Source organism: Aethalodelphis obliquidens, unplaced genomic scaffold (assembly GCF_003676395.1).
Source record: "Aethalodelphis obliquidens isolate GAN/ISIS:26980383/991018 unplaced genomic scaffold, ASM367639v1 scaffold3, whole genome shotgun sequence".
NCBI classification, from domain to species: Eukaryota; Metazoa; Chordata; class Mammalia; order Artiodactyla; family Delphinidae; genus Aethalodelphis; species Aethalodelphis obliquidens.
Genome location: NW_020837947.1, coordinates 78,339,160 through 78,366,316, shown reverse-complemented (window position 1 = coordinate 78,366,316; position 27,157 = coordinate 78,339,160). Strand labels below are relative to the sequence as shown.

At 39.5% G+C, this 27,157-nt stretch overlaps 1 protein-coding gene and 1 non-coding gene across 5 annotated transcripts in view; one reads left to right on the top strand and one right to left on the bottom strand.

Annotated features, from left to right (window-relative positions):
• Positions 1–26,265, top strand: part of CD109 (CD109 molecule) — a 143,025-nt gene extending 116,760 nt beyond the window's left edge. For all 4 annotated transcript variants that reach the window (XM_027092353.1, XM_027092370.1, XM_027092346.1 and 1 more), the window contains 10 exons: positions 3,135–3,216; positions 5,855–6,083; positions 6,639–6,804; positions 8,318–8,508; positions 9,002–9,157; positions 10,164–10,229; positions 13,211–13,353; positions 17,672–17,819; positions 19,524–19,626; positions 21,671–26,265. In XM_027092353.1, coding sequence (XP_026948154.1) covers positions 3,135–3,216; positions 5,855–6,083; positions 6,639–6,804; positions 8,318–8,508; positions 9,002–9,157; positions 10,164–10,229; positions 13,211–13,353; positions 17,672–17,819; positions 19,524–19,626; positions 21,671–21,846 — 1,460 coding nt within the window. In that variant the 3' untranslated portion in view covers positions 21,847–26,265. The remainder of the gene's footprint in view (positions 1–3,134; positions 3,217–5,854; positions 6,084–6,638; positions 6,805–8,317; positions 8,509–9,001; positions 9,158–10,163; positions 10,230–13,210; positions 13,354–17,671; positions 17,820–19,523; positions 19,627–21,670) is intronic.
• A 333-nt stretch (positions 26,266–26,598) lies between these two features.
• Positions 26,599–26,671, bottom strand: TRNAG-GCC (transfer RNA glycine (anticodon GCC)). Its single transcript has one exon. It is a non-coding gene; the product is annotated as a tRNA-Gly (tRNA).
• Between the last annotated feature and the right edge of the window lie 486 nt (positions 26,672–27,157).

Here is a 27,157-nt window from a genome sequence, read left to right as displayed (position 1 = left end):
TCCCCTCCCCTCCCCTCCCCTCCCCTCCCCTCCCCTCCCTTCCCTTCCCCTTCCTCCTATATCAGATTGAGTTCACACGTAAACTCTTCTACCTGGTAGATTTACTCCTGAATTGGAAATTGAGGGAGAATGTCTTGGCCTCTTTTGCTCACTTCCTTTGTGAACATTAGAAAATTACTCTGCTTTTCTGTGATCCTTGACCAGCTCTGACAAAGGAAGAGATTATATGTTGCATTTTCTTCAAGGTTAATTAAAACATGTTAGAGTGACTAAGGTTGTGTTAATAGTGCCTGTCATTGAATTTTTTCCATTCTTGTTTATTTGCTTTTTGAATATGTAAAACATTAACGTGCTTCCAAAAGTCAAACTTATTCTAAAAGGTGTATGCAAAGGGGTATCTTTCCCTCTCGGATCCCTCCTCCCTACTCTCTGGGGGTAACGTTCTTGTTTAGCTTCTCTCTCTCTCTCTTTCTTTTTCTCTCTTAGCAGAAATTAACGTATGTTTTTTTATTTTCTCTTTTTCTTACACAAAAGGTAGTACACTATGTGTGCTATTTTAGACTTTGCCTTTTTCACTTAACAGTATATTCAGGAAATTGCTCTTCATCAGCTCAGAGAGAGTCCTCATTCTTTTCCACAGCTGCATAGTACTCTGTTGTACACATGTACCACAGTTTATTCAACCCGTCTCCAATTTGGTGGCATTTAGGTAGTTTCCAATGTTTTTGCAATTACAAATAACGCTGCAATCAATAGTCGTCTGCATATATATTTTTGTGTTGTTGGAGGTATATCTTCAGATATATCCTTAGAAGTAGGATTACTGGGTCAAAAGGTATAGACATTCTACTGCACAGGCGTTGTACCATTTGGAATTCCCTCTAGCAACGGATGAGTACTGGTTTCCTTACAGTCTCCCCAACAGGATGAATGGTCAAGCTTTTGAATCTTTGCTAAAGTGATGGGTAAGAAATGGTATCTCAATATGTAGTTTTCATTTGCATTTTACCTATTATGAAGTTGAACATTTCTTCCTGTCTTAAGGTCTGTCTCTCTTTATTTTTTGTGAAATGTCTGTACTTGTCTTTTGTCCATTTTTTCTCTATAGGAGTTTTTATCTTTTCCTCTAAATTAAAAAGATTCTTTATATAATCTATATGTGAAGATATATAGTATTAATATATAAAAACATATACATAGACTTGTATAGTATTAATGTTAGGAAGATTAGCCATTTATCCATCTTATATGTTGCAAATATTTTCCTTTAATTTGTCATCTGTTTTTCAACTTTGTTTATAGTGTTTTGCCATGGAAAAGTTTGAAACAATTTTTTTGTAGTCAGTTATTTTTTCTTAAAAGTTTGGTGGTTAGAAAGTCTTTTTCTACACCTATGTTACGGAGTGATATCTGTTGTTTACCGAGAGAATGTAAAAGGTACTGTGCGAAGAGCTTTTCATATATTAATCATTGAAAGAGCTCTATGAATTAGTAGGAAGCAGCAGCTTTGGAGACAGATGGACCTTGGCTAATGCCTAATTTCAGTTCCTATGAGCTGTGTGACCTCGCACATGATATATTCTAAGTTCAGGTCTCTTCATCTCTAAAAAGCAGATAGCCTCTACATCGTAGAGTTGTGGCATTACCTGAGTTAATACCTGAAAAGGGCTTTGACCGGTTCCTGACACCTAGTCACAGTTGGATAAAAGTTGCCTGGTTAGTTACCATGCTGTAATATTTCAGTTTTAAACATAAAGAGTATAACCTAACGCTCCCTTCTTCAAATTAAGAAAACTCTCTCATCACTTAAATGCTGTTTCCATCTCTTTTACCATAGGTCTTAAAGATCACCGTGAAACAGTGTCTTGTTTTTTTATGCATTTTGTCTTACTGTAGCTTAAATCAGATACTCAGATCTAGCTGGGGTTTCTTGTGGAAAGGCTCAATGAGAAAAGTTGGGGACCTGGCAAGAGCAAATTCACGAATTTTAAATGACTAACACTCATATTTTGTTAGTCAAATATGAAGAATTAATTATAGTTATTGATGCTTCTAAAATGTGGTATTCATAAAGTAAAATGTTTTTGTTACTAGAATTTATTGGGGATTGAATTCAACGTTTCACCAGTGAGTATGTTTGCCAGGCACTGCATGGCCATGCTGCTGGGTTCATTCTGTGTGCCCTCCCCTCCTGTAGTAGAATCCTATAGTTTTCGGGAAGAATTCTTGGTTATCAGAGGATCACTGATAAAGCCTTGCGTTGGAAATGTTTCTGGCTTCTGCTTACTTTTTATTGATAAATTATGGCTAATATCATTTTTAGCGAGTTGGTTTGTTGGGCTTGTCCGGTGACTCTTTCAGTGTTTGGCCTGTGATTTCTCAGTCACTGGACTTTGAGACCTGCACGCATTGCTTTGCAAATATGAAACATCTGCCTCTATTTGCAACCACTTATTTGCAAATATGAAACATCTGCTTTTATTAAAGCAGCTCTGTGAGCCATAAGCCCTTCCCAATTTAGTTCTACACTGAGACTTCATTACCACCACCATGTTCTTTTTATTTAGTGAGAACTTAGAGTTGACGTTTGGGCGCACAGGTCAGTTTGGGGGCTTACCTCAGTTGGTCATGACCAAAAAATTCTAGAGCCACTGTGTTAGATTATTTAGCAATTTTCTCCCTTCTGCTGGTGGTCTAAGAGTAGAAAGTATTTTTACTTCTCGTTTTAGCTTTAAATTTTAGTTATGATACTGTAGCTAGTATTTTTCTTAGGTAGCAAACAATTTTAGATGACTAAGCATTGAAACCATTGTAGTTTACACTACAGAGTTAAATACTCCGCTTTTTAATTTACTTGCTTTTGAATGGATAGAACTGTTGTCTGTGTGATGGTATTCTTCTGACTTTATTCCAGTTTGGGGCTATCACGGTTCTTATTTTATGCATTCTACTTGAAAAGTCCTGATGTTCTTAATCTCCCACAGCACATGATATAGAAAATATTCAACGTTAGTTGATTTCATGTCTTCTTTCCCATTCTCTGCCCATGTTTCCTCAATATGAAGTCATGATTAGAAACTTCCCTTCATTGCAACTTGATTACGTTGATTATCTGTCTATTTTGGTGTCTTCAGGTTACCAGAGAGAACTTCTCTATCAGAGGGAAGATGGCTCTTTCAGTGCTTTTGGGAATGATGACCCTTCTGGGAGCACTTGGTAAGTGTTTTTGCCAATGGAACAAATCCATGTCACCGAATGGGCTCTCACTAGGTCACGATGGCCATGAAATTGACAGATGTGTCTCTGTATCAGCTTGGAGGCTGCTTTTTCCATAGCCTGGCTTTAAAAGAGATTCTCCTTTTTAAATATGGTTTTAAAACACTAGTACATCAGACGTTTTTATTTAGAAAAGATAAGTCATAAATCCCCCTCTTTTTTGGTGGGAAAAGCAGCAATAAAATATGATGATGGTGCAGCTGGTAAGAAAAATTGGTTAGAAATATGGAGTATTGTGACATAGGTCTTTTTTTTTTTTTTTTTTTTTTTGCCGTACACGGGCCTCTTACTGTTGTGGCCTCTCCCGTTGCGGAGCACAGGCTCCGGACGCGCAGGCTCAGTGGCCGTGGCTCATGGGCCCAGCCGCTCCGCGGCATGTGGGATCTTCCCGGACCGGGGCACGAACCCGCGTCCCCTGCATTGGCAGGCGGACTCTGAACCACTGCGCCGCCAGGGAAGCCCGACATAGGTCTTTTTTTAATCGGACACAATCAACACTAATTCTGTATTAATACAGTCAATGTAGTTTCTTTTTTTTTTTTGGAAGATGTTGGGGGTAGGAATTTATTTATTTATTTTTGCTGTGTTGGGTCTTCATTTCTGTGCGAGGGCTTTCTCTAGTTGCGGCGAGCGGGGGCCACTCTTCATCGCGGTGCGCGGCCCTCTCATTATCACGGCCTCTCTTGTTGCGGAGCACAGGCTCCAGACGCGCAGGCTCAGTAGCTGACGCGCAGGCTCAGTAGCTGTGGCTCACGGGCCCAGTTGCTCCGTGGCATATGGGATCCTCCCAGACCAGGACTCGAACCCGTGTCCCCTGCATTAGCAGGCAGATTCTCAACCACTGCGCCACCAGGGAAGCCCCAATGTAGTTTCTTTAAGTTTATTTTTTGTGAAAAAACAGTGATGAGGTTAAGTAATGAACCTCCAGAGTTTCCTCCAGAATGAAATCTCCACATGGCTGATTTTGGATGATTACTCTCTCCTTGTACTGTCTTCAGTTCATTTTTCACTCAGAAAAAGATTGGCTAATTCTGTCAGTAGGGTTAGATAAGGTGTGCCGTGGTAACAACCCTCTAAATCTCAGTGGTTTATTAACAAAGGTTGTGCTCACGCTGCATTTCCACTGTGAACTCACCCTGAGCCTCTAGGCTTGCTGCAGCCCGGGGACAGAGGGCTGGAGTATCCAGCGGTGGCAGTTAGAAGCTTCAGCCCGGTATAAGATTTCTTATCACTTTACCATGAGCGGAGCTGGCCCCATGGCCACGCCTAACTTCAAGTGGGCAAAGAAGTGAATTCTTCTGCGTACCCAAAGTGAAAGAGAACTGCCTCATATTGGATATTAGTAATGTTTGCCACACTAAATCTTTTATGGGGTGAAACAGATCTGCTTCATATTTTCTTTTGGCGCGAGTCAGGATGTAGATCCATAAATAGAAAGGTTTCAGTGTTTTATTGCCTGATGTTCTTTTCACCTCAGTATTTAATGTTCTGTAGCAGACACTGACATACTTTTTCTTTAAAGGGTCAGATAGTAAATATGTTAGGCATTGCAGGCCCCATAGAGCCTCTGTTGCATATTTTCCCTTTTTCCCTCCACCCTCTTTCTTTCTTTCTTTTTTTTAAAAAAATAAATGTATTTATTTATTTTTGGCTGCGTTGGGTCTTCGTTGCTGCACGCGGGCTTTCTCTAGTTGTGGCGAGCTGGGGCTACTCTTTGTTGCGGTGCGTGGGCTTCTCATTGCGGTGGCTTCTCTTGTGGAGCATGGGCTCTAGGCATGCGGGCTTCAGTAGTTGTGGCACATGGGCTCAGTAGCTGTGGCTCACGGGCTTAGTTGCTCCGCGGCATGTGGGATCTTCCTGGGCCAGGGATCGAACCCATGTCCCTTGCATTGGCAAGCAGATTCTTAACCACTGCACCACTAGGGAAGTCCCCATCCTCACTATTTTTCTCCGTTTAAAAACTGTTCTTAGGTGGAGGTTGGGGGCTGTGCAGTGGGGAGAGGCACATATAAACAGACTGTGGGCTGTGTTTGGCGCAGACAGATTTGGCCTACAGGCTGTAATTTGCTGATTCCTGTCCTATAGGAGAGAAAATATCCATTTCTTCTACTCAAAAGCACGACAGTTTGATTGTGAACTAAACGTACTTCATCCACTGCTTTAAGGTTGAGCTAAGTGTGTGATGAGATCTTCCTTGGTAAACACCCGGAACAGTCCAAAGATGAATAACCTTGGACAGTTTATTTAACTCTCTCTGAGTTTCGAATTCTCAACCTTTAAAATCAAGAGGCGGGATTAGATGATTTCCAAGTTCTTACCAACTCTGCTCTTTTGTGAGTTGACCTGGAATTTCCCAGCCACACCCAAGGGGAAGCCGTGCCCACTGGCCCAGCTGAGCTGTTCACTTTGTTGTCTCTTTGTCGTCTTTCTTCCTTTTGTTCTATCTTCAGTGATTGGCCCTTTGGTGAATCTTCTGATGGGGGAAAAGGGTTGTTATTGCTCGTGTTTTATTGCTCAGTATAATTTGGAGGACTGTATAAAGTGTATTTTATGTAATTTTTCCCCCCTTTTCACCAAGGTTGTCAGCTTTTGTTTTAAGATGTTTCCTCGAAGCTGATCCTTACATAGATATTGACCAGAATGTGTTACACAGAGCATATGCTTGGCTCAAAGGACATCAAAAATCCAATGGTGAATTTTGGGAGCCAGGAAGAGTGATCCACAGCGAGCTTCAAGGTGGCAATAAAAGTCCAGTAACCCTTACGGCTTATATTGTGACTTCTCTCCTGGGATATAAAAAGTATCAGGTATTTAATCTTTAATAAATAGTGGGTGGAAAATCACAAGGAAGGGAGGTCTTGATGGGTCAAATACATGTCTGGAAAGTTAAAGGATTTTGCCATATTCCATCACACCTGAAGTCTCGAATTGGAGTACTCTTCTGCTTTGCATTTGTGGCCACATCCCAAAAGCTGAGAATATATACTTTCCCCTCAGTTTAGAACTTCAACACCTGACGTCATATAAGAGAGGTATCTTTCTCAGGCTATATTTTATGCCCTCCTCTTAGTTCGTGAGAGTCAATGGGAAAAACACTAGCAAAAGCTGCACTTCTTATTTTTTATTCCCTCTACGGAATGGTGCCTATTTGCTTGTAGAACCTGGAAAGCAATGTTATTTTTAAAATACATGGCAGATCATTAAATGTCAGTGATCAGGGGTGATTCCCATTGCCTAGGACAAGGGCGGGTGCTTAATAGACACTGAAATGGTTTTTGAATGCATGTTTGAAAATACTTTTTATTTAAATATGTTGGTGACAGGTTATTCTGAATAGTAAAATATATAGTTTTTCTTTCCAGCCTAATAGTGATGTGCAGGAGTCTATCAACTTTTTGGAGTCTGAATTCGATAGAGGAATTTCAGACAATTACACCCTGGCTCTTGTAACTTATGCGCTGTCATCTGTGAGAAGCCCTAAAGCCAAGGACGCTTTGAATATGCTGACTTGGAGAGCAGAACAAGAAGGTAACGTGTGCAACCCGTTCTGCGTTATGAAATGTGTAAACGATGTGAGAAAGTTTTGTACACCAGGTGCGAAGTTGATTGCATTTATGTCTTCTGAATGGGATGAAAATGAGATGCGAGTAAGATCAGGAAGGGTTGACATAGCCATTCTGCTGCTACTCTCCCCAAGAGTTTTCTAGAGAACATGGGGCCTTGGGTTTTTCCTTCTTTTAGATATGTTCTGCCATGTGTCAGTTACCCTTTGAATCGTCTGCTGCCATTTCTGGTTTGGTGGCCTTGAGTGATCATGAAGTCCTTGGTTTTTGGAGAGACTTGGACTCAAATTCTGGTTCCGTTAGTTACCTTTAGGAGCTTCAGTTTCCCTGTCTTAAAATGGGAGTAACAGCTGCTTTAGGGTTGCCGTGAGGATTAAATGAGATAAGGTGCAGGGCTTACCACGTTGCAGGTATTCGAAAATGTGAATTAAAATGCTAACAGAAATGCAAATGTCAAAAAATACTGTTAGTGAGCTGTATGATTTTTTTTACAGTTTTGGAATGGGCACTGTGAGTTTTTAATCATACAGCTGCTTCTGAGCTACAACAGGACAAAAAGTACAGGTGTTATTACTTTCCAAATGGCCTCTGTGTGGCAGAAGGACTGGGTGGGCAGAAAGAGTTTTAGGTCGTGTCAGTTTATTTAAAGCTCTGTTCATTCAAGAAGGGGTGATTATGGAAAGTGCTTAGAGACTTCTGAGACTGTAGAAAAGAGTGTGTTATTATTAGCGGTAAGTTAGATTACATCCTTGTTACCTGTTGCAGTGCTGGGGACTAGCAGATTATTGCATTGAGGCTGAAGTAGTCCTTGACATTTCTGCTTCTCTGCTTGGCTAAGTGGTAGTTATTTCACATTCCACTGAAGTGCAGTCATCATCTACATAGTAATATTTGAGAGAATGGGGAGGGGGTACCACATAGCATGTTCATCTGGGGGCTAGCAGGAGTATCTCTAGGAAGGTTGTTAGGGTGGCCAGGGTCCCTCATTTTTTCTTGGAGTCTTGGAATTTTGAACTTATAACACCACCTCTCAGATAATGAAAAAAGGAGTCTTTCCCGTTAGGGCTGGTTAATGGCAGATTCCCAGAACAGGGTTCTTTCCAATGTGTCCTAATATATTTTGGGATGGTCTGGAATAGAGTATGGTTTTTTAAAAAAATAATTTATAGCCTTTTGGTCTTGAGCCAAACATATGGAATTTCTCTTGGGAAAATATTTTTATCAAAATGTCCTCAAATATAAGTAAAAGGACAAGGATGAAATTTTATAAGTTTTAATAGTTTAAGAAGTGACATGTAAGTACATGTGTGTGTGTGTGTGAATATGCGTATATTTGCTTGGCATCAATATACACATGTATAGAAATATGTATACTTTTATGCTAGTCAGGGAGAACTTGGACCAGTGTAGGAATGTTTAATGGTATCAAGTGTAATTTTTCTGTATTTGGCCAGACCATTACTACTTTTCTCCCGCAGGAGACATGCAATTCTGGGTGTCACCAGTGTCCAGACTTTCTGAATCCTGGCAACCAAGCTCCCTGGATATTGAAGTTGCGGCCTATGCACTGCTCTCACACTTCCTGCAGCATCAGATTTCTGAGGGAATCCCGATTATGAGGTGGCTAAGCAGGCAGAGAAATAGCTTGGGAGGTTTTGCATCTACCCAGGTGAGTGATGATCACTTTAAATTTCTTTATAAAAATAATTATATATATATTTATATATATATATATAAACCATTTATAAAATTAAATCTCTCTCTATATATGTGGTTGCTTTATTTCATGACTTCATAAAATTACATGGCAGTTAAAAAGTTTAGTAACTTAAATCAAAGGTTTAAGTTACTTATTTTAATTTTTTCTCATCTTTGATATAAACATCGTATCTGATACCCATATGGGATAAATGAGTTCCCTGTCTCACTAGCCATTTGTCATCTCTGGTACCCGGTACAATAGGAGCTCAGTTCTAGTCAGCGGATGTTTTCTGAGTCTTCCCTGGACTCCAGGTCAAGCAGGTTCAAAGGTGAATCGAGGAGAGTTCCACTCCCAAGGAAGGCGGATGAGTGTGCAGTGGTATCCTAAGCGTGACTGAAATTTACTCTTTGGCGGCCTTAATATAGCCTTATGTGCACACATCTTTTTCTTTTCCCAACAGGACACCATTGTGGCCTTGAAGGCCCTGTCTGAGTTTGCAGCCCTAATGAACACAGAAGAGACAAATATCCAGGTGACCACGGTGGGGTCCGGTTCACGGAGTCCTGTGAAGTTTGTGATTAACACACAGAACCGCTTTCTCCTCCAGACGGCTGAGGTGTGGACAAGGGCGTGCCTCTCCAGATGTCTGTGTAGACGCTTCCTTCTGCCGGAGTACCGCTTTATTTCCTTTCTGTTGACTTCAACAAAGACTTGTTCCCAGAGCTCTGTGCTGGCAGGAAGGAGTACCCTCCTTTGGTTGAATTTGCCGAGCTGGGGAAGGGAGGAGGGGTGGAGAACTTTGGACAGATTTGGAAAAGGAGGAAACGTGGGCCCTGTCTTACTGGGAGAGGAATGAATACCCGTTGAGCTCCTATTCTTTGCAGGCCCTGTGCCAGATTTCTTTACATGTGCTATTTATTGCATTTACTTCTCAGACCAAGTGCCTTTATCCCCACTGTACCTATGATAAAACGGAGGCTAAGAGAGTTTAGCTAACTCTTCCAAGATCATGGTGCTAGTAACAGTAGAGCTAGGATTTGAACCCATGATTTCGAAGACCATGTTCCTTTAGGCTGCACCACATGTCCTCTTAGGTGAATTGATAGAACCAGTAGTAGAAATCTTTCTTTAAAATGGAATGAAGGGCTATGCTAAACCCTAACTTTTTTCCCTTGGTTAACCTTGTAGGAAGTTGAGGGTGATGGGTGAAAGCGGTAACTTTAAGGCTAGAACCTGAGGGAGAAGGGTGATGGCAAAGGAAAAGGAAGGAGTGTTGGTTCCAGTCAGTAATGGTGTGCCATTGTGTTCTCGGGAAGGCCAGCGACTCGGATGCTGAGCGAGGCTTGAGGAGGGAGGAATGACTTGCATTTCTTGTCTTTCATGCTACAGCCCCTACAGAAGGGCAGACCTGTCCACAGCACTAACGTGTACTTCCTCAGCCTTCACCCCCCCTTATCTGGTTGACCCATAACTTTTGACATGTGAGGCACGTAAAGTTCTTAGAACTTCACAGCGCACACAGCTGACACTCCCAGTGAGGGATAACAGCAGTCTCTTGTGCCGGTTGGAAGGACGTAGATATGGACAATCAGCCTTATTCACCTTTTTCCACCTTTATTCAGCTTGCTGTGGTACAGCCAACTGAAGTTAATATTTCTGCAAGCGGTTTTGGATTTGCTATTTGTCAGGTATGTAATAATGTTTATTTTTGTTTTGTGAAATAGGACTTGCTATACTAATTCTTTGGTTTGGGACACTGCTAAATCTTTAACTTAGATGATATAAAATTCTTAATGATTTATTTCTGTGACTTAGGCAAGATAAATCACTATCTTTAACAAAAAGTGTTGGAGATGTTACTAGCTGGTGAGTAGACAGCAACTATATAGTTTGATAATCTATAGTTTGATAATATTTCTTGAGTGTTATATGCTTTTTGAAGTAAGAATTAAAATCCTCCAATATGATTCATGTGAATTGTTGGGAACTCCCACCCTTTTTTGTAAAAATACAGCTTAGAAATTGTAATACTGGGTAGAGTTTCTACTGTGACTTGATAACCATATAGCATTTTACTTACCATTTCTTAATATTCATTTAACAATATAAAGGTCCACATGGTATTATAAGTAATTGACTTGAAGATAGGAAATGTGTCCCTTTGCTGTAAAATTTTATATTATAGTAAATAAAACAATTAGAGCATGAGATGTTCAGTGCTCTGCTCTAGGAAGAAAATCTAAAGAAATCTACCCTTTATGGTGTAATTGGATACAATAAAATGGAAGTAGTATGTAAAATACTGAATGGAAGTTATTATGCTTAATAATACATGAAAATCATGGGGACCTAAAACCATGTTATTGGGATGCAAAATAATATGTGATAGTACTAAAAAAGATCATGTGCTTGGTTATAAAAAACAAACCAAACAAACCCTGAAAGATTTACTGAGAAAGTTAAAAAAAAAGCTATTATAGAGAAAAAGTACTTTTTCAAAAACCAGTACAACTATTCTTGTTGAGAGAACAGATGTACTTTCTAAGGCACAATGTGAAGGGTACATGGTCAGGTATAATTTGGAAACTTAGAAATGATGTGAAGATTATTTTGTACGATACTCAAAACACAGTAAATGTTTTTTAAAATCAAGGAAAAATCACAGTTATAAAGAACAGTATTCAATGAAAAGGATAGAAAGAGAAAAGAGTGAATAATTTGTACTGGTCTTTTTTTTTTTTTTTAAAGTCTTTGTTGAATTTGTTACAATATTGCTTCTATTTTATGTTTTGGTTTTTTGACCATGAGGCACGTGGGCTCCTAACTCCCCAACCAGGGATCGAACCCGTACCCCCTGTGTTGGAAGGCGAAGCCTTAACTACTGGACCGCCAGGGAAGTCCCTTTGTATTGGTCTTTACTAACAAAGACCATGTGAAAATTCTCACTCTCAAGCTGTCTTTTCATGTGAAGAGTAAATCCAAAAGTAAATACATAAGATATTTTAGATACGATTGAAAAATTTTATGTACTTAAACCACCAAATTGGTTGGAACTCATTCTTGATAAACCAAATGTAGATAAGTTACTGAAGTCAGATGATTTTTATTTGAGATTTGAAGGACACAGCAGTAAATATGGTACCTAGTGGTCAGAATGTTCACCAGTCCTATGTTGCATTAACATGCAGAAAATGAAACGTAGGGACCAATAGGTACTTTTTGTAATGGAGAAAAAAGTTGCAAAAAAGCTGGTCACCCAGAAATAGGTATTGACATTTCCTTTAGTTGATATTTTTGTAAGTGCTCTGGAAAAAGGAGGGCAAGGAAAACTCTCAGGTTTGCAATAAATGATAAAAAGCAAAGCTATTGGAAATAAACTGCAAGATTTCTTGACGTTCTCTGAGTGAGCAGTTCAGCTCTGTTGTGGACCAAATATAAATGCTAACACTTAGTTATAGATGAATATTAATTATGACCCAGGGGACAAATCTAGTAGTCGTGTTTGTTCTGTGATGAGATTGGTCTCTAAAGGAAAATGCGTGCCACGGGAAAGGGGGTAATGAAAATCACGGAGACTATCTCTCCAATTGATGGAACCATTCTTCAACTGCTCCAAGAACACTCTACACTTTTAATTGTAGTTTAAGAAAAAGTTGGAGAATGTCCAGACTGAGATATTCCAGAATGATCAAGGGGAGGAAGGATTATATGATGTAGGTGTGGCAGAATAAAAAGTTGGAACTCTTAGGTTTGAAAGATTATTTGAAAGATGAAGGCTTAGAGAGAGGATTTTTTTTTAAAGTATGTAAATCCACAGTGGACACTACACGTTTAGGTCGGAGGGGCATGTGTGTGTGTGTGTGAGATTTAAGTATTAGCAAAAAAAAAATACAGTATTACATATAATAGTAAGGTTTATGAACCTTAGTATCAAAAAAAGCGGAAGGGGTGAAGAATTTAAATAGATCCCGATGCGACTTGACATGAGGCAGGCCTAGGAAATTTAGAGGACATTCCCAAGCTTCTGATCTTAGGGTCCCTTTGAGGAAAACACTGGTCCTCACACCTCCTCAGGGTCCCCACAGCTCCATTCACATTGGTGGTGGGCACAGAGTATATGCTGAAAAAGACCCAGTTGACTTGAAATCCATCATTTATTTCATCCTCTTTGAAAAACATTGTGTGATCGAAAAAGAAGCCTTAGCAGTTGAATAGGTTTTTGTTCCACCAAGGCTCTTGGGTGAAAACATTTTGATTTATCTTACTGATAGTTCCAGTTTGTGAAAAATAACTCCAGTTGGGCAGCAGAGCTTAGAAATTAGTGGATGCTTTCAGGAAACTTGGCAATAGTTTAACTTTTTCCCTCAAGGGAATGTTTTATATTATTTGAAAAAAAAATGCACATGAATATTGTCCACGATGGTCTCTGATATTTGGAATATTACCTAACAATTTTCTCAATTTTAAACATCATCGTTTATAAACTCTTATAATTATATTTGTTAATGATACTTCATTAGCTAGTAAAACTAATTTTGTTTTAAGTTGAAGATTACCAATCTAATTGGATTTATCCCAAAGAGAATCATTACCTAATATTTAGGATACATAATGAAGGCAAATTATTGCTAGTAACTTATTATTTATGCTTATTTGTTATTTATTACAGCTTAACGTTATTTATAATGTGAAAGAGTCCAGATCTTCCATAATCAAAAGATCTATCCAAGATCAAGAAGCCTTTGATTTAGACATTGCTGTAAAAGATGATAAAGATGATATCAATCACTTGAATTTGAATGTGTGCACAAGGTTGGTCTCTAAGTCCCTCCTTTTTCTCCTTCTCCTTAAAAAAATAGATTTGAAGATTTAATTAAATATATATGGTTGTTTATATATTTAACTATATTCAATATAACTCTGTATAGTTGTTGAACTATATCAATGTAAGGAGTTACATTTAACAAAGATTTCAGTTATGCATTACACTTCAGATTACAAACTAGAAATACTGCTAATTGTATTTAAGCATTTCTCAACATGCCCAAATTACTTACAAGTTTTCCTTGTATTTATAACAAGTTTGAATATAAAAGTTTAATAAAACTCAGGTTTAATTTAGAAAAACTTTAACGAATCATGTTTAACACTGCAAAATTGATTATTTCTTTTTGTTGGTCATTTTTCTGTTAAGTAATTATTCCAGGTTCATATTTAACGTTTAGTAGTTTTGTGCACTTAACTCAAAACTTCATAAGAGTGTGCAAGTTCAATGAAGAGCATAGTTTTTTTTCTTAGACACAGTGAAAATATTCCAGTTTAGAAGATCCTTGCATTGGATAATTAGGCACTTAACAGCTTCTGGGAGTACTTAATAAGGTGACTATTAAATTTGCTCTGTGTCCAGAGCATCTGAGGATCTTGTTAAGTCATAAGAAAAAGGTATCCGTTTCAAGACTACTGACTTCATAGATTCAGGGTCTGTGAAGCCGCCTTCAGCTTTCTTGCTTATTCTAATGCACACATAAGTTTGAGAGCAAGTCCTTCAGAAAGTTCTTGAATCAAGAGACTAAAATTTCTTCCTTGTCAATCTCCCCTCTTAGCTCTGCATGATTTGGTGTTCAGCAGGGTGTTACTGCAAGAGGCACTGATATCGGGGAGCTGCTGCCTGCCCTTTTTAAATATCCCATAGCATCTGGTTGACCTTGGGCTGTTGTTGGGCTGGAGGTCACTGATGTGGCCCTGAGCTGCCAGATCCTCTCAAGGTCCTCTGTAGGTGTTTCTCCAGATGGTCAACCTTCTTAGCCATTGCCTGAACCCAGTCTCCTCCATTGCTGCTACCATCCCTACTATCTTGGGCCTTTTTGTTCCTTTTGTTTTTTGGAAAGTATTTTTAAGAATATTATTTATTTATTTATTTTGGCCTCGCCAGGTCTTAGTTGCGGCATGTGGGATCTTCTCTGAGGCACGTGGGCTCTTAGTTGCAGCATGCGGACTTCTTGGTTGCAGCATGTGAACTTCTTAGTTGCGGCATGCAGACTCTTAGTCGTGGCATGCATGTGGGATCTAGTTCCCCGACCAGGGATTGAACCTGGGCCCCCTGCATTGGGAGTGTGGAGTCTTACCTGCTGGACCACCAGGGAAGTCCCAGGGCCTTCCTGTTCCTGATTTTGGTATAAATTGTCAAAGTGTTTGCCCCTTTCCTCACCTGTTTGGGCATTTTGAACCAGCAGCTTGGGGATATCAGAATCTCTGCAGTAGCTTCCTTTTCAGCTGAGAAGAAAGTAGGACTCCCGTTATACTTCACTAAGATTGCAACTGGGCTCTGCTCCAGAATAACAACATCAAGTTATTATTATTTAAACAACCACCACCTACATTTATCACAAACTTACATACCAGGCATTGTATCAATGACTTGCACACATGTCTCATTTAAGCCTTAGAATTACTCTATAAAGTAAGTGCTATCATTATCCCTGCTTTTCTCATTTACTCCTTCAGTCATTCATTCGCTCAGTAAATATTGGTTTAGTCTCCATTATGTGCCAGACACAGTGTCAGGATCTGGAATATAATGGTTAGCCAGAAAGACACAACCTTGTCTTCACAGAACTTACTATTTGGAAGAGGAGACAGAAATTAATAAAACTAAATCCTGAAAACACTGTTACCGAACTGAGGTCTGGCTGCTTGCCGCTCGAAAGTCAATAGCTGAGAGGCAGTTGTTGGTAGAAAGGAAAGATGCTTTAATCAGAAAAGCCAGCAATCTGGGGAGAAGGTGGACTCATGTCCTGAGAACAACTCTGAAGATTCAGTCCAGCTGTGACAGTTTTTAAAGGGAAAAAAGGGAGTAATCTCAGTTAATCATCGAGATGGGGAGTCAGAGCCATTGCCATTCCCCCACCCCCACCCCCACCCCCCGCCCCCGTTTGCAGGCTTGTGGACTTCTTGTGATCTTTCTTTAGATGTTAGCTTGTTCACACAGTTTGTGTATAAGATTACTAAAGGGGAAGCTGGGGAAGAGATCTGGTCATCTGTTAATTACTTATTCTTCATTTCTACTTTTTTGACCTACAGAAAGAACCAACAGGTTAGGCAAGGTATATTATGTGATCAAAAGATTTGAAAAGTGTGCTTGGGCTGGAGATGAGTAGAGCACGGGGGCGCCTGGTTTAAGGTTAGTTGCAATATAGCTTTGCTAATGTGGCAGGAAAAGGGGTTTCCTCGTGAGGGTGGTTTCCTGCAAAGAGCTGCTTATAGCGAGTCTAAAATTCTACTTTTGAAAAGGGCAAAGAAGAATAGCCTTATGGAGCAATGAGAAGGATTTTACCTCTTAGGGAGGTCAGGTAAAGACACAGAGGAGGAAAATGAGGTGAAACTGAGATTCAGACCATAATGCGGTTTCACTGTTTATAGGGGCTCATGTAAAGATGCAGGATTCCAAATCTTAATCCAGCATCAGGGAATCAGACAGGCAATAGACTTTGCTAGGTAGAGGACATCTATATCTTTTTCTTTCTTTCTTTTTTTGAAGGACCTGGAGAAGGGAAGTGTGTTAATGTCAGGGTTGGGGGCATTATATAAAAAGGATTTCGATGTTGCTACTAGTTTTCTGAGAAGAATCTGCTATGAAATACAAACTACATTTTAAATGAATTCTTTCAGTGGCACTTTATAAAAAGAATAGCTGGTGTTTCAGGTACTCTATTCTCATCAGTAGGGTCCAAGCCCTTACTCACCTCAGAAAAGGTTTCTCTGTGGCCTAGTAATTTAACAAATTCTGCCCCTGGCTGGTGGAAAGACCAGGTCAACCAAAGCACTTCTGATGAGGCACTAAAGTCATCATATCTAAGCAGGTGGGCTGTTTTTCTCATCTCTAAAACCCCTCTAGTTTTAATGCCCATATTGGTTTTCAATAGCATCTCTTCTGGCTGAGTGCCTCACCAGCAGATGGTTTCAGCTGCCTGGGATCACCGAGCCCACTGCAGTCAGCACTTGTACTGTGTGGCTTTTCAATCGCGTTTGGCAGGCATCAGTTTGCTACTTTAAAAAGCAAGATTTTGGGCTTCCCTGGTGGCGCAGTGGTTGAGAGTCCGCCTGCCGATGCAGGGGACGCCGGTTCGTGCCCCGGTCCGGGAGGATCCCACGTGCCGCGGAGCGGCTGGGCCCGTGAACCATGGCCGCTGAGCCTGCGCATCCGGAGCCTGTGCTCCGCAGCAGGAGAGGCCACAACAGTGAGAGGTCCGCGTACCCCCCCCCCCCCAAAAAAAAAGCAAGATTCTCTACGCGCCCTTCTTGCTTTTGCCATTTAAAGGACAACAGGAACCAACTGAACGATGCTAAGAGACTTTCATGTTGGAGACACACTCCTTTACATAATGACAGTGGGCTGTTTCAGATCCAAACAAAAAGCTCTTGCCATCTATTGATTTTAGAAAAATAATTATTTTAAAGGAGGCAAAATGTTGTTGGTGCCCAGATGCTTTGATAGTCACGACGTGTACAACAGGGTTAAAGCACGAGCAGTGTGATAAAGCTTTCCAAGGCCTGTCATTCTCCCGAGGTGGCTAAGACAAACACAACACGTGCTCCAAGTATGTGGGAGAAGAAAGGGAAGGACCTTGCCTATGGATCTTCTTTGTTCTAAAACCCGATGAAGAAGAGGCTGTCGATGACTTGGCCGCTGTCTCCTGCTAAGTGGTCAAGTGATGCCTCTTTTTCGGTTCCTAGCTTTGAGTTGGAGAGCTTAGTGCCATCAGCTTTTGGGAAAATGAAAAATGCAATGTCGTTTGGTAGCAGCCGCCAGAAAACAGATTTGCCCACCGAAGGGGCAAAGTTTGCCTTCCTTAAGCCCAGGGGCCCAAGTCTGCTGCATGGCAGGCATCACATGCTGACTGACAAATGGACCCGTTGTTCTATTCCTCATGTGGTTGAAAGTTATAAGAATTTCAGACCTGTAAGGAAAGGATTACCTTTTTACGGTTTTCTGTAGTAATTTTTTATTTCAAGGAAACGGTAAATATTTGGAATAACACTTGGCGGTTTTAATATTTATATAAAGGTAGTTTGCCAACAGCTTTAGGTTTTTCCTAAAGGGTTCTCTTCTATCCGCTCCTCTCTGATTTAGGTTTCTGGGCCCAGGTAGAAGTGGCATGGCCCTTATGGAAATTAACCTCCTCAGTGGTTTTACCGTGTCCTCAGATGCCATTTCCCTGAGTGAGACCGTGAAAAAAGTAGAACACGACCATGGAAAACTCAACCTCTACTTAGACTCTGTAAGTAGTAAAACCTAAGTTTCACATTGGTAACCATTGACAAAGCCACTATTTATTGTGTTCAAAATTACCTTTCCTTTAGACGTTTTCTTTATGTCATTATTTTGGCTTTTTGTGTCCCCGAACAACTTTCACATGGCAACTATCTGTTGTCCTCACTAAAAAGACATTATTATAAAATTAGTTTAAGGAGAATTACTATTAATGGTGAGCCTGATGAAAGTCTTGATAACAAAATTATTATTTCATACCAGATGTTCAACAAAGAGAAATTGCTGTGATATAATTTCCAAAATGCAGTCCAGATGCCAACTGGAGAACTCCTTTGCTTCAGGGAATTGCTAAACATATTTGTGTAAATGCTGCTGATGAAAAAAAAATGCTGACAGTGAAAGCTTTAATTACATGTTTTAAAATGCTTTCATAAAAAAAAGGCTTTTAATAGATCCCAAAGGGGTTAATATTCCTGCATTGAAAAGTTAGGTGCTTAAATCATAGAATATTCTCAGAGGTTTGGTCCTTACACAAAATTATTATGTAATTTTCATGTACTCTTCCCATTACTGTGTTTAAGCTATCAATCCAAGAATAAGGTGCATAAAATATGTGAGAGAAAGGTTAGTGTGGAATTTAAGACTCTACTTGTTATGTCTCAAAACTGCTGGCATGTAAGTTTATTCTTCTGACATCTATATGAAATTCATATGTGGAATCAAAATTGAATTCTAAGTGTTCTTAGGATTTCATGTTACATGGGGGGAATATGTATGTTTCTTATTCCAGTTTTGCCAAGTGTGAATCAATCATATTGTTTCAGCAGTGAACCTACTTTGAAAAATCTAGTTCCTCAATGTTCTTTTTGTTTTAAGCCTTCAAAAACCACTTTGGTTAAAAAGCTGTTAAAACTAATTCAAAGTTTCTAGATTCTTTTGCTGTTCAGTGATTTTCATATATTAAATACTGTTTGATAGCCATGGGCCTAATTTGCGGTTTGAAGAATACATTTAAGGTTTTTTAAAATAATGTAATTAGGTTTGGAGTGTCCATTACATTTTGACTGACTAATTTGTCTTTTCACTTATTGCTAATTGGTATGTAATGGAATGTTTAAAGGAATTTATCAATTTCAGATTCCTTAACCAGTATTATTTGCCAAATTGGCATTAAGTGTCCTTCCTGGAGGTAAGGAGGCTGGCCTTTTGTACCCCTGGAGGCAAGGAGGCTGGCCTTGTGTGCCCATATCAGTCAGTTGTTGGTTGTGGGCCACACCTCCCACTCTGAGGTTACTTCACTTACTGGATGAGGTGACTCCCGTGAGCTGAGGGTGATTCTGCAGAGAAGGGGGCTGGTGTGAGTCAGTAGCAGCAACCAGGATGGGGTGCAAAGCTGAGACGGGGGATTTTGGTGAAGCACCAGGGCCAGAGACATGCACTTCTGGGCTCCTGCTTACTTAACGACTCTAATTCTCAGTATCCATTTCAGTAAAATGGAAGTAAGAACAATACCGATCATGCAAGGACTGTTTTACAAGATAAATGATGTAATTTCTATACAGTGCTTACCCCAGTACCGGGTGTGTAGAAATGCTCCCTAAGTGTTCATTTCTATAGCTGTTTGATAAAAGGATAAGAGATGGAAATGTCTTTTACTTTCTCTTGAACACATAATTTGCCACACCTTTAAAAGTCTTTTGTATTTCTCAAGGTAAATGAAACCCAGTTCTGTGTTGATATTCCTTCTGTGAGAAACTTTAGAGTGTCAAGTACACAAGATGCTTCAGTGTCCATAATGGATTACTATGAACCAAGTAAGTGTGTCCTGGGGTTCGTGAGACTTTGGGAGTTACGCCAGGCATTCGTTCATTCATTCACTCACTCATTCATTCCTTCATTCAGAGCGGTTGTCTGCTGGATTGGCTTTGTGGGGGGCGGGTGTTGTTTGGGGTAGTGAAAGAGGTGGCAGGGCAGAAGGTGAGCTTTACGTTTAAACGAAGACAATTGATAATTTACAAAAAAATAATCACATGATAGCATTTAGCATATATTAAAAAGTGATGTTTTTGCTCATAATGTTTTAGGTTTTTAACTCCCAGCTACAAACTTTACAAAGAAAAAGTGGCACAGAGGGTCCATTTATGTTCAATTTCCAAGGTTCTGCTCCTATTCCAAGCACCCACTCTATCGGGTTCCGGTTTTAAAACAGGGCTTCTTCAGGAGAGAACATGAACAGCGTCTGCAGTGGATGGGCCTGTTGGGTTTAGCTGTTTCTTCACTGAGGGAGTCTTGTTTTGCTAAAATTTATTTATTGTAACAGATTTTTTTATCATTTCAAGAAAACTATAGTCTGTTTGGAAAATAACCTGAGCTTCTTTGACTTTACTGGTAATTTTTTACTTTATAAAATGTTAGAAATTTAGGATGTGAAAGTAGAGATCTAGTCTGGAGATCATCTAAGTTGATCAGGACGAATCTCTGTTCAATCACAGAGTGACTTTTGGTCGGTGTGTGATCTTCAGGCCAATGTTTCTGCTTGTCATCACATCCATCCTGAATAAGCACTCCTGGGGCTCAGAATCATTAGAACACATGAGAATCATGAACATTTTCATGTCGTAGGTAGTTGTAGGTAATTACACTTTAAAGTATGCGGAACGTGTCCTCATGGTTGGGAGTGTTTGGTGGAGTATTCATGCAAGACGACGGTAGCACCAGCTCTCTCTCCTTCTAAGTCAACAAGCCAGTTGCTCTTATCTTTTGCCTCCTGTTGGAGTTCACCCCCAGCTCTTGTGGGACATTTTGGGGACACACTGATGCAGCATGTTTTTTCTGGTGGAAGGATAAGATCCACTGTGGAGACTCAGTGACAGTACCTAGTTATCCAACTTCGTTACATGGTTGTTGAAACATTCTCCAATTGATGTTTCTTAGGTGTATGGAGAACATTTTAAACATTTGAAAAGCAGAAAAGATTCAGTCTCTGAGATTTTTTTGTGGAAGACAACTTATGTATGACGGGGTGCATTTAAAATGAAAACATGGGAAAGGTCAGAATAAACCAACCAACCCATTTTGAAGAACCCTAGAGTTAGAAAACGTACTTAAAATATTTAAAAAGTCAATGAAAAATTGTGAAGAAATTTGAAAATAGAAATTGTATTTTTTACAATTTTTTGTAAAAAAATACAATTGTATATTTTACAAATTTTTTACAATTTTTAAAAATTGTAAAAATAAAAATCATTTATGCTTTATAGTAAGGTTACTGTAGTGCTGTTGGTGCTTTATATAGTTTTTTAAAAATATTAGCTTGTACTATAAAATTTACCCAAGTTGAATAGTTGTAGAGACTACGTGCTTAACGTTTTAAAACACTGAAACAAGGCATCACACAGGTAGAGTTCTCTTCATACTTTTGCATTTTTAAATGAAGTCCATGGTAAATATTCCTCTTCAGTAGTTCCAATGAGTAGAACCTTACTTGAATGCATAGAAAATGTCACCCTAAAATAAACTCTCAAGGAGGTTAAAACATCCTCAATTTACAGTCTTTCCTGTTCCAGGAAGAGTTTCAGGTTGCGGTTGAACTGCGGCATGCAGCTGTGGTCTATTTTCTCTCTTTTAATGCTGGCCAGCTGCTGGAGGTACAGAAACTGGACTCAAAGCATTGTTTCTCTCTTGGACTTGGTAGTTTGGGCCCCTCTTGAGTATTTCAGTTGTTTCTTGTAAAGAAAAATAAAATTATGTGAAGAACGGAAAACTCAGAAAAGTGTATCGAAATGCTCTTAAGTTTTGGCAAAGTAAATGCTTCTAAACAAAGGAGGCATGTAAACCAACATCTGCTTCTTTGAACAGGGCGGCAAGCGGTGAGAAGCTACAACTCCAGAGCACAGCTGTCCTCCTGTGACCTCTGTGGGGACGCACATGCCTGCGGCCCCTGTGACAGCGTGGCCTCGGCCTCCCTTTCTCACCCTAACGCCTGCCTCCTTGTCTGCTTCATGCTTCTGTTCTCTTTGCAGTGTTGGCTATGATTTATTTCTTTAAAGACTCCACGTAACACTTTCATTTCTAGAAGTCACATGTGATTGTCTTGTTTTCATAAGCAAATATTGCCTCTATTTTGAAAATCAATGTTTTTCTTTTTATGAGATGGGATGGGGGTGTACAACTGGTCCTTGTCTGTGTAGCTGCATAGAGTTCTTCCCCTGACTTCTGTGTGGAACAAAAAATCAGAATTATTGCAGCTGTATTCTTTTATTTCCCCCTCTTAAAATCTTTTAGGATTCTTTGGGAGGTGTTATTTTCTCCAGAATAAATGTGTTATTTTAGATGATTCTTCTCATTTTCTAGAGGAAATGAGCCTGGGTGCTTAAGCACTGCTATACATCAGTGTCTGCTTTAGTATTAACGACGGATTTCATGGGAACTGGGAGGAAACAAACCTGTGGGAGGAGCTTGTTCTGTCCCTTCTGTTTCCACCCTAACCCTCCGCCTACACCACCCATCCCAGTGGTCTCAGTACATCCTTCTTAATCAGATATAACTTCTTTCTTTAGGATGGAGGTGGTGATTTTTTTTCTTTTAAAGGGAAATGATGTTGTTCCACTCCAGATGTACTCACACACCCCAGCCCTTACTCTTCCTCTGTTTTCCCTCTGGAGAGAAGCAGAGAGAGACTGGCTTCGCTGTGCTTCCGGCGGCTCAGAGGTTGAGATTGCTGGGAAGTACCCAGAGGGGCCCCAGGTGCCCTCCTCTGCGTCCTCAGCCCCACATGTGGGCTCTGTTCAGGCTGGGGGTCAGAGGGCATTGCAGCACGTGCCTTACGTGACTTGGACCAGAAGATCCTAGACCAGGAGGCACATGTGAGTCATGGGGGACGCTAAGCCAGGGGCACAACAAAATCCTGTATGAGATGTAGCAGACTGGACCTCCCCATGGTCTGGGAAAGAAGCTGGGGTTTGACGGGGATCAGAGAGATGTGAAGTACTGTACGGTGTTGGCCAGGGTCCTGTGGAACCTTCTAGATTCAGGTGTCTGAGTGTCAGACCACCAGCTGTCCAGTGACATCTAACGCTTGCTCTGAATCTTATAGAAGATTCTTGAATTTTGAGCCCCTGTGTCATGGGTTACCCTATATTCGGAAGGATAATATTCATTTATCTGGGTAAAATTTTAAGGAAAGATTCCTTTCTTCCCCCTTCCCTGTTTTTCCTCTTTTCTCACCTTTGTTTCATCCTGCCTTCCCTTCCCTTCTTCCTTTCTTCTTTTCATTTGAAATACATTGAAATATTTTAGATATATCCAAAAAATTTAAAGATTTTTTTTTACTAAATCTAAAAATTGGTTTAATTTCACTCCTGAACTCGGCATTTCTCTCAAGGGGATGTAGAAACGTAATCGTCCTGGGCTCCAAAGAAGCTGCACTGCAGTATTTTCAACTGTTTAAAAATAAATCCAAAAATAAAATATGCAAATAATATATTTTAAAGTAAATTTTAAAAAGAATGTTTTTATTTTAGTAAACTTAAATTACAGTGGAGTGGATGTTCATGGAATGCTTATGGACATCTTGGACACAAAGGTAGGAATGACTAACATTCAGGTTTTTAAAGCTTGAAACCTAAATGTAGAAAATAGATCCTCAGAGGGTGGTCTATGGAGAGAGAGCAGTTGAATATCAAGCACATAATTTTCTTGTATTTACTTTCAAGTGGGGAAAAGTTTTTCGTTGTGTTACACCTTTGAAACAATCCGATCTGAAAAAGGCACTTGGGTTTGGGCTTTCCTGTGCGGGGTTTCGGCTTTTATATGCTTAGGACTTGTTTGGAGATGAAAGTATCTGAGAACAAAGTTGGAGGAGTGTGTTGGCAAAGGATACCCCCTCGCTGCCCAGAGAGCCTCAGACTAACCGTAAATAGTTTATATTCCGTAGCTTATATTCTGTTCATACCAGACTTCTAGTGTAGTATTTTAGGAAACACCAGAATGGAAAGCCATTGGAAGACAGTTTGTAGCTTTTTTAAACCATGTTTGTAGCTTTTTTAAACCATATTTCCTCATTTAGAAACTAGAACTCTAATAGTTTTCGTGAATTATTTCAGGTTAAAAATTCACCTTGTAACTCATATTGTAATGCATCTCTTTTTATTATAAATGTATTAAAAGAGAGGAGAAGGAAGGGATTGAGGAAGAAGAGAAGAAGGAAGGGGGAGAGGGTCAGCGCAGCTGGAGGTGCATGGGGCATTGCGGACGCGGGCGTCTTCCTCTGTCACGCCTCTCAGAGCGCTGGCTCTGCTGCAGCAGTGCGCTTGGATTAAAAGGGACCAAAAAGCCACAGGCATTAGGGGGAAAGGAGGACACATAGTAGTAATAATTGACAGTATCGACTTTTTTTCTTCACATGCTACGAGTAATAATACTAAAAATCTCTTTTTACCTTTAAGTTCGCTGATGTTGAAACTTTCCCTTTAGAATGCCATCAATTTCACTTTCTGATATGAACTAATTTAAAGTCCCCACTTCTTTTCCACTGAGTGGGAACCTCATTAAGACACCAGCATGTGTGACTTCTAGTTTTGACTGGCCAATGATTCCGGACACGGAACTTTAGGAATAACTAGTAGCCACGTAATTCAAGGACAGAGCAACGCTATTATATTTGGTTTCACCATCTTATTGCCTTCAGTTATAATTCTAAAAAAGAAGTTAAAGCCCATTAAAATACGCTGGGTCAATGAAATGCTTCCTTTTATTGTGTGGTCCTATTATACTTTATGTTTTTTAAAATATTCTAACAATAACATCTTTGGTCTACTATTTTTGGCTATATTATAATCTGTGGAGCATTGTGTTAATATAAAATCCAGATATATGCTTATTGCCTAACAGTTTGTTACTTATATATGCAATGCTGTATTCCACACGTGGGAATTTTCAGAATTGTACATAGCGTAATTCTCCCTGCTCCCATTTTTTTTTGAGTCTGGGTGTCATTATTTTTTTTCAAAGTTGTATTTAACTGTAATTTCTTTTTACGTTAAATTTAGTTATAAATATTCTGGCAATATAATGCTAGTTATCTTTATTTTGATACAATTCAATTATTTTGATATAATTCAATTTGATATCATTCAGCATTTCTGGCTGTCCTATGACAATTGGAGCTATGATGTTTCTTCGTCGTTCTTTAAAGGAGCCATTATTAGCCTTCCAGCATGTAATCTCGGGTTCTTTTTAACAGCCTCACTTTTTCTAATTTGCTTGATTGAAGTTTAATACTGTTTTCTATAAAAATATGTTGTAAATACCTCCTGGACAAGGTTCCTCAACATAAGGACAGTACTTAAGTTGGTGTTCATCCAGTGGCTCCCGTGGGTCCAGGTGCCATTACATCTTCTTGGCTGCATCATTTACTTGCACTTTTAAAATTTGAGACACAGTACGTGGACTCACTCTTGGATACGATTCAGGACTTTATGCGCTCTCAGTAGAGGCTTCTGTAAGACAGAAGAATATTCTGATTTTTTTTTCAAGTTCCAGTAAAGCATAGCACCTTTAAGAACTTAAAAATTTCCTATCATCTATTCAAATGATATTCGTGTTAATGTTAACTATCCTAAGTTGCATTGGGAGTAATTTGAGGTACAATTTTTTTTTATCACTACTTTGAATAAAGAACCGTTATACTACTTTCTTTAGGAAACTAAACAGTAAATATACATTTTTAATTAAGTATATATCGGTTGTGAGTAGGCTTGTTTCGAAACTATTTCTAGCCATTGAGTTGTGTTTTCATGTGCCTCATCAAAAGACAGTGCCACATTGCGTCATTCACTAAAATGTTGCCATTTCATTTCAGTGGTTGTAATACAGGAAAACATATTTCCTAGATTATTTCCGAGTTTCGCACTTCACAGGACACTTACACATTGGTATGTGTGTGTCTTTGTAATAGGGATGATATTGATATATATGTTACTACATATTTAAGAATAATTCTGTCCATGTTGTCACGAGGCCACGGTTTACCACTCTTCTGCCAGGGTATTGAATCCGTGGTATAGGATAGTTCCATGTTCCATTTATAGATCATTAAGATTTGTCTTTGATAGATTTAATAGAATGTGGCTCTGTTCTGGTCCTTCAAGCCTTTATGTTTTGGACTTTTACTAAGGTGCAGTTGATACAGTAGAGTTGATTTCTTTTGTACACAGGAAGCTTTATAAGATTTTATTCACAAATCTTCTATTTTGAGAAGCTGTTTTGCATATAAGAAGGATACTGTTGAAATAAAACATCATTTTCCCAGAAACTAAAGCTTTGTATATTGAACCAGGGTGATTCTGAATGTTGAAATTTTAAATGTTAAAGTGTTGTTGTTAATTGTACTTGATGATCTGTTCAATAGGAAATCATGGTTTATCAATAAAAATGAAAATTTCCATCTATTACTACCAGTGTTGTTTTTATTTTAGCTTAAATCACATCTGTAGCACATCTCCTTTACCTAAACCTATTTAATGGTGGGGCATGGGATGTCTGAGGGTAGGTTTGAGGGGGATTATTGTGTTAAAGAGTTCGACATGAGTGAGAGGAGAGAAGCTTGACCACCAGCCGCTGCCTCACTTTTGTGGTTTTTAAAGAAGCTTTAAATTTCAGAATAGATTTAGATTTACAGAAATGTTGTGAAAACACTACAGAGTTTCCGTATACGCCACACCTATTATTTCCCCTATTATTATTATTATTTTTATCTTTTGGCCACGTGGCATGTGGGATCTTAGTTCCCTGACCAGGGATTGAACCTGCGCCCCCTGCATTGGCAGCGCAGAGTCTTAACCACTGGACCACCAGGGAAGTCCCTCCTTCCTCATTCTTTGTGTTTGGTGTTGGGGTGGGGTTGGTGGAGAGGTAAATTATACACAAATGAAAAATGTAAGGTGAGGGGCCCACTCAACTTCTGGAAATTGTACAGAAATATAGAATGCACAGTTTGTGTACCCAGGAGAATGGAGGCATGGACTCTTGTAACCACAACCTAACCTTTCAGGTATATTTTCTCGATTTTCTACTAAGTGTTAACACTTTTCCTGCCATGAACTTTCTGAGCTTCTGTGAAATGTTAAGGATAGTATGGTGGTTCTCAGTTGGGGTTGATTTTGACCCCGGGTGACACTTGGCAGTGATTGGAGGTAGCTTTCGTTGTCACAGCTGGAGGTAGTGCTACTGGCATCTAGTGGGTAGAGACCAAGGATTCTGCTAGACATCCTACGGTGCACACCCACAGCAAAGGCCAAGTATCAACAGGGGCAACATATCAATAGTTCTGAGGTTGTGAAACTC